This window comes from Solanum stenotomum, chromosome 11 (assembly GCF_019186545.1).
Source record: "Solanum stenotomum isolate F172 chromosome 11, ASM1918654v1, whole genome shotgun sequence".
NCBI lineage: Eukaryota > Viridiplantae > Streptophyta > Magnoliopsida > Solanales > Solanaceae > Solanum > Solanum stenotomum.
This window is the reverse complement of record NC_064292.1, coordinates 23,243,829-23,251,075: the sequence shown is the minus strand read 5'-3', so window position 1 is coordinate 23,251,075 and position 7,247 is coordinate 23,243,829. Positions and strand designations below refer to the sequence as shown.

Here is a 7,247-nt window from a genome sequence, read left to right as displayed (position 1 = left end):
CTCTTGGAAGCTTTTATCACAAACCTCCGACCACTCAAACTTAGCTTTCTTTTGAGTCTAAGCCGTTAACAGAGAAGAAATGGAGGAAAACCCTTCAACAAACATCCTATAGTAACCGACCAAACCCAAAAAACTTCTATTGTCGGAAGGAGTTAGAGGTTTAGGCCAACTCTTGACTGCATCCGTCTTCTTAGGATCTACCTCAATATCCTTGTTGGACACAATATGACCAAGGAAAGCTACGGATCTTAACCAAAACTCACACTTGCTAAACTTTGCGAAAAATTATTGGTCCTTAAGAACTTGTAACACAATCCTCAAATGGTCCACATGATTATTTTCACTCTTTGAGTAGATCAAAATATCACCGATAAACACAATCACAAACATGTCTAGGTATTGCCTAAACACTCTATTCATAAAGTCAATAAACACCATCGGAGCATTATTCAACCCAAACGACATTACCACAAACTCATAGCGACCATACAGGGTTTCGAATGCCGTCTTTGGAATATCAACCTCTTTCACCCTTAATTGGTGATAACTTGAATGAAGATCAATCTTAGATAAATAACTATCCCCTTGTAGTTGGTCAAACAAATCATCAATTTTCAGAAATGGATATTTATTCTTGATGTTCACTTTATTCAATTGACGATAATCAATACACATTCTAAGAGACCCATCCTTCTTTCTAACAAACAACACCGGAGCACCCCATGAAGAGATACTCGGTCAAATAAAATCATTGTCTAACAAATCCTTTAGTTGCTCTTTAACCTCTTTCAACTCGGCCGGAGCCATTCTATAAGGAGGAACGGAGATAGGTTGCGTGTTCAGTAAAAGGTCAATACCAAAATCTATTTTCCACTCGGGAGGAATATTGGGTAAATCGTCGGGAAAAACTTCCAAAAACTCATTCACTATCGGAACCGACTCTAGAGAAGGGGTTCAGACTCAACATCCTCACCTTAACAGGATGGTAAATACACCCTTTGGAAATCATCTTCCCAGCTTTAAGGTAAGAGAAAAATTGACCTCAAGGCATAGAATTTCCCCATTTCCACTCTAAGATAGGTTCATTTGGAAATTGGAAATCTAACCACCCGAGTCCTACAATCTATAGAGGCATAACATGCATGCAACCAATCAATACCCAAAATAACATCAAAGTCTAACATGTCTATTTCCACCAAATCCACCAAAGTAACTCAATGGGACAACTTCTATAGACTCTTTTAGCCACCAACGAGTCAGCAACCAGGGTAGAGACCGAAAAGGGTTCTACTAACACTTCGGGGAGTATTTTAAACCTCATGGCCACGAAAGGTGTCACAAAGGACAAACTAGCCCCGGGGTCTAACAAAGCATATACATCAATAGAAAAGACTTTTAACATACCAGTCACCACATCCGGGGAGTTCTCTTCATCACCTCAGCATTAAAGAGTATAAAAATGGTTTTGCTTTTGGGCATTGGAGTTTGAACCGCTTGGAGGAGCTTGCTTATCTTCCCTTCACTTAATCTTGAGGATTGGATAATCTCTCATCTTTTGACCAACCTTCCTACAACTAAAACACCCTTCGGTACCAACAAGGCACTTGCCATCATGCTTTCTTCCACATTTTGCACAATTAGGCCTAGCAACATAATAACCACCACTATTATCTCCTTGAGGTTTCTGGTTGGAAACCTTATCCTTGTTGACCCTTGGAGCACTAGAGGATCCTTGGTTGGAGAACCTTTGTCTAAACCTTAGTCGACCTTGTCCATTAGATCTAGTATTGGAAAAGTTCCCATCATCTGTTCTAGCTTTTTTCGCCTTTCTATTTTTATACATGAGTCTTGATTCCTCAATTTGTTGAGCATACACCATAAGCCTTGAGATATCCATGTCATGATGGAGCATTGTCGTACGACATTCTTCTTCAACCAAGCCGGACACACCCGCCAAAACTGTACTCATCTCATCCCTCGGATCCACCAACATAGATGGAACATACTTGGATAGTTGGGTGAATTTCAAGGAATACTCCTTAATGCTCATACTACCTTGCCTAAGGTTAATGAATTCTTCCACCTTATCATCCCTCAACTCTCGGGGAAAGAACCTATCACTTCCCATTCTTTGGGACCCACTCCTACCAGCCTATTGTTCTTCCATTGTATATACCATACTTGTGCCACACTTTTCAATTGGTAAGAAGCCAACTCTGGTTTATCTACCAAAGTAACCCCCATAATATCAAGTATCTTATAAACCTCCTCCAAAAGTTCTTGAGGGTCCTCTTCTACTTTGGAGCCATGAAACTCGAGAGGGTTCATTCTAGAAAAATCACTAACCCTTGAAGCAGCCAAATTCACAGTAGGATTCACCAGAGCTACAACTTCTCTATTGGCTTGAGTCGTCATGACTTGAGCCAACATTTGGATAGTAGACCTAAACTCCACATGGGTCACATTCTCAACCACGGGATCAACCGGAGCTTAATTAGCTTAAAGAGGAGAACCTTCATTTATATTATCACCCTCCATTCTTCTTGAGTTAGCCTTTCATGTATTCATTTTCTGAAGACACAAGAGAATGATTAGGAAAGGGAATTAAAAGAGTTAAACTCTAAGGCACGACTTAAGAGTAATGAAAGAAGTGAATTTTCCTAATCATCTTATAGCCTCTCATTCATAAATGTGGCGCACTTCACACTCATGAACAAGACCCTACTAGACGTGGCTTATGAGACATCATCCTAGAATCATTCTAAACCTTGTGCTCTAATTACCAAGTTTTTCACGACCCAAGGGTACCCTTAGACATAACAAGGCATATAGAACCCCGAAGTGCTCCATGTAAGCCACTTAGCATATCCTAACATAAGCATAGAACAATAAAGGGTAAAAATGCATTTCAAGTAAAAAAAAATTAGAAAGGAAAGTGGAAGTCTTGACTCGTCTCAATTAGCCATCTATTACAACTCTTGAATCAAAGAGGGTCACAACCCATATAATATAATCTGAAAGTCAAATACAAGAATGAAACTACTAAATGAAGATATCCATCCTCGAATCATAAGGACTCACCAACAAGCAAGGAGAAATGATCAATTCCAAGCTCTAGCCACAATGGGGACCACCTCGAGAACTAGACCCTACACTTGGGGAAAATGTAGGAAAATATGGGTTAGTACAAAAATGCACTAAGTATGATAGCCATGCATAAAATCATGAAAACATGCTATAAGAGACATTTTAGTTGAATGCCTGCAATCTACTAAATTGAGGAACAAAGCTAGGACAAAAATGGGAAATAGAGACAACACGAGTGAAAATGAGAAGGGAAAAACAAGCTTGATGATCGCCATTGCCACTCGGCGACTCGCCAAGTTGCCACTCTACCGTCTAAAGTTATCGAACGCTGAGGCTGGATTAGAGGTAGCTTTGGCGAGCAGTAGTTCCATTCGGTGTGTCGCTGATCGCTTCGGCATTGGATGACCAGGTCGCCAAAAGTATTGATGGAGATCGAGATAAGTGCTGATGGGTGAGATGAAAGGAAAAAGGGCACATCACGGAATCACTCGGTGATCCCGATCTGGATCACCTAAAATTACAGTGGCTTGACTTAGAAGAGGTGAAAAATGGAGGCGAGAGGAAGGAAAATCATCAAGTCACCGAATGGTCGATGAAGCCTAACTTACCTCGCCAATTGGTCCAAAACAGCCACACATCAGACTTGTATAAATTGATTTTTGCTAGAGAGAGAAGGTATTTAGAAACGTAAGGACCAAAAGATTGAGAGCGCAAAACACTACCATTGTGGGTTTCAAGTGATTTAAGCAAAGTTTTTCATTAAGATTTTGTAATTGAGAAGATTTTAGTTGATTTTTACTTTCGAATTTCATTTGCCCAGCTATGGAAAACGCAGCAGGTGTTGATTTTCATCTTTTCTCCATGATTGGCTAAATCCCTAACCTTGGGGGTTTGACAATGTGACCAATTGTTGTATTCTACTAAATGCGTATTATCAATTAGCGATTGTTGGTGTTAATCTGAAGCGAGTCTAAATTATTATGGTGGTTTAATTTAATTATTGTATCGTTGGTGTGATAGATTTAGAGTTTTGTGCTTGCTCGAGAGAGAAGTACGGAACCAACATAGTAATTTTGCATTCTTAGTAGTGGGTTTTGATGGTTTCAGCTTGACAGAGTGAAACACAAGACCCAACCTTTGTATCTATCTCGAAAGAGTAGATCTGATGAGAATGTGGGCAGGTTAGCTTATGAATAGTGTTGAGGTTCGAGAGAATTCAATGGAAATAAAGCAATTGTTCTAAATAAAGTTGTTTTACTTAAAGTCCATTCTACCTACGATGATTTAGCATTATCGGTAGTGATGCACACCCATTAAGTTGAATTTAATAGTTGGTTAGTCAACCCCCCAAGTGTGTTCAAATTATCTGATTATTTCTTGTTATTACATTGAATTGTGTTGGTAACGACATCCTGAAGATTTGTTTATTAAACTCTTAAGTGTGTGCTGCTCAGCTGCAAGGGTCATCATTATACTTTCGTGTTTGAATTCAAAGAAAGTTACTCTCTATGGGAATGACCCCAACTCAGTTGGTTGGGTTATATACTGACAACGATCGTTGATGCTTAGAACTAGATTAGGTGTCCTTGACGTTAAATCAAAATGGCACCACTACCGAGGAGTAGCGTTACTTAGAATTCTTTGATCAAAAATTTGATTTGTGAATTTTTTATTTGTAGTTGAATTGGCATAGGCTGCATTATGTGGTGCTGATTGGCCTACATAGAAGTAAAAATGAGTGAGGAAGAGGTGAATGGTAGTCGAGAAGGTCATCAGGAAGGTATCGATGATATAAATAGTGTTTACAACCCATCTCAATCAAGTGAAATGGGTGCAATTTGCATACCACAAGTTGATGGGAATGCAATATTTAAGGTCACTAACACGACTCTTCATCTCCTCCAAATGAGGGGACTCTATGGGCTAGAACACGAAGACCCGAATGAGCATGTAAGAAATTTTACAGAGGTGTGCAGCCTATTTTCATTCAAGAATGTGTCACAAGAGTCTGTACGGCTTCAGTTATTTCCACTATCTTTAACGGAGAAAGCTAGCAAGTGGTTGACCGAGTTCCCAAACAATTCCATCACATCATGGGAGAAGCTGATTATAGCGTTCAATGCAAGATTTTTCCCCCTATCAAGGATGATGAAACTTAGAGATGACATTCAAGGTTTCAAGCGATGGGAGGGGGAACCCATCCATGAAACATGTGTGAGGTTTAAGAAACTCTTACTTAAATGCCCAACTCACGGGCTACCAAACGATTTTCTATTCCAATATTTTTATCGGAGTCTTGATTCGGTTAATAAAGGAGTGACTGATCAATTGGTATGAGGGGGAATAATGTTACAATTATTTGAGGTGGCTTAATTTCTTCTTGAAGACATGACAAAAATAAATCAAGCTTGGTACACTCAAGAGGACCAAGTCTCTCCTTTTTGTTTTAGAATGACACAAGAACAACTTGATAAGGAAAGAGAAAGGGATGCAAACACCAAGAAAATGTTGACCAAAATAGAGCTATTACAAGAGAATATGATGGAGAATACGGGAAAACCGAAGGGGACAAGTGGAGTGTTTAGAGTCGAGGAGGGTTCTTCCTCAGGTTATTCAAAGCCGGGGGAGAATCAAGGTTCGAACTCCAAGAGATACGAGGAGGATTTCCACCCACGCTATTTACAGCGAGGTGGGAATCAAGGTTGGAAATATCACAAGGGGGAAGAGCAAATGAGATACTATCACGATTGGGCTGAGCAAAGTGATTATTGGAGAAGGGAGGATGACCATAAAGAGGTACACACTCACTCGAGTGAGAGCCCAAAATTAAAAGGGAGTGTAAGTAGTACCTGGGTGAATGATTTGCTGTCACGAATCTTTGGTAAAGTTGATGGTTCAGATGATTTGTTGAAGGGGATAAAAGCTGACTTTTCATCATTGAACAATAAAGTGAACTCTCATGCAGATGCAATCAAGATACTTGAAGATCAATTGATTTTACTTTCAACACAATTGAAACCAAAAATGACAATGGAAAATGAAGATAGAGGGTTGGCTATGGTTACTCATAGTGGAAAGGTAGCAATATGCGATGTGACGGGCAATGAAGAAGCTAAAACGCATGAAGAGGACAAAGGTATGGAGGAAGAAGAGACACCTATCCATCAAAGCATTGCCAAAAGACCATAAAAGGAGATGGAGAAACACAATCCAATCCCAAAAGTTATGCAACCTTTACCCAAAATATCTCCCTCACTTCCCAAACGTCTAAAGAAGAAGGATGAGGATGAGAAGTTCAAGAAGTTTTTATCGGTGTTCAAGACATTATCAATTAATCTCCTTCTTGTGGAAACATTATTGGAAATGCCGGGTTATACCATGTTTATGAAGGAGTTAGTCACAAAAAAAGGAGCTTGGATTTTGAGACAATCAAAGTTTTCCATAGTTGTAGTGCAATTATGAGTAAGGAGCTGATAAAAAAAGAAGAAGATCCTGGAGCGTTCACCATCCTTTGCACCATTGGCATGCTCCAATTTGCTAATGCCCTATGTGATTTGGGAGCAAGCATCAATCTAATGCCATATGCAATCTATAAACAACTTGGGTTGGGGGAACCGAAAGCCACAACAATGAGACTCTTGATGGTGGACCGATCAATTAAACATCCTGTAGGGATACTATATGACAACTTGGTAAAGGTTGACCGATTCATTTTACCGGCTGATTTTGTCATTCTCAATTGTGAAATAGATGCTGAAATTTCCATAATTTTGGGAAGACCATTCTTGGCAATCGAGAGAGTATTGGTGGATGTTGAAAGTAGAGAATTGAAGTTTCGGGTGAACGAAGATGAAGTAACCTTTAATGTTTATAAGTCAATGAAACACCCAGGTGATATTTATGTGGTCTCCACTGTTGATGTTATTGATGAGGCGGTGGCTAGTGTGAGCCATTTATGAGTGAACCACTTGAAGTTGTGCTTGCTAACTATGATGAATTCAAAATTCAAGGATATGAAGAGGTAGTAGCTTCTCTTTCAGGATTTGGAGGGAGGGGGTATTCAAAGACTCCACTGAAGTTGAACATTGATCTAAAAAATTAAGAGAGTCCTCCCGCAAAGCCATCAACAGAAGAACCACCGAATCTGGAGTTGAAAGTAC

At 39.6% G+C, this 7,247-nt stretch overlaps 1 protein-coding gene across 1 annotated transcript; it reads left to right on the top strand.

The window, feature by feature from the left end:
- The first annotated feature begins 6,545 nt into the window (after positions 1–6,545).
- LOC125845766 (uncharacterized) lies at positions 6,546–7,046 on the top strand. The gene has a single exon (XM_049525299.1). It carries the CDS (start codon positions 6,546–6,548, stop codon positions 7,044–7,046), a length of 501 nt encoding a protein of 166 aa, XP_049381256.1.
- The last annotated feature ends 201 nt before the right edge of the window (positions 7,047–7,247 follow it).

What these genes read in the sequence shown, in the direction of transcription:
- LOC125845766 (XM_049525299.1), top strand. Translation starts at nt 6,546, where the DNA reads ATGAGTAAGGAGCTGATAAAAAAAGAAGAAGATCCTGGAGCGTTCACC.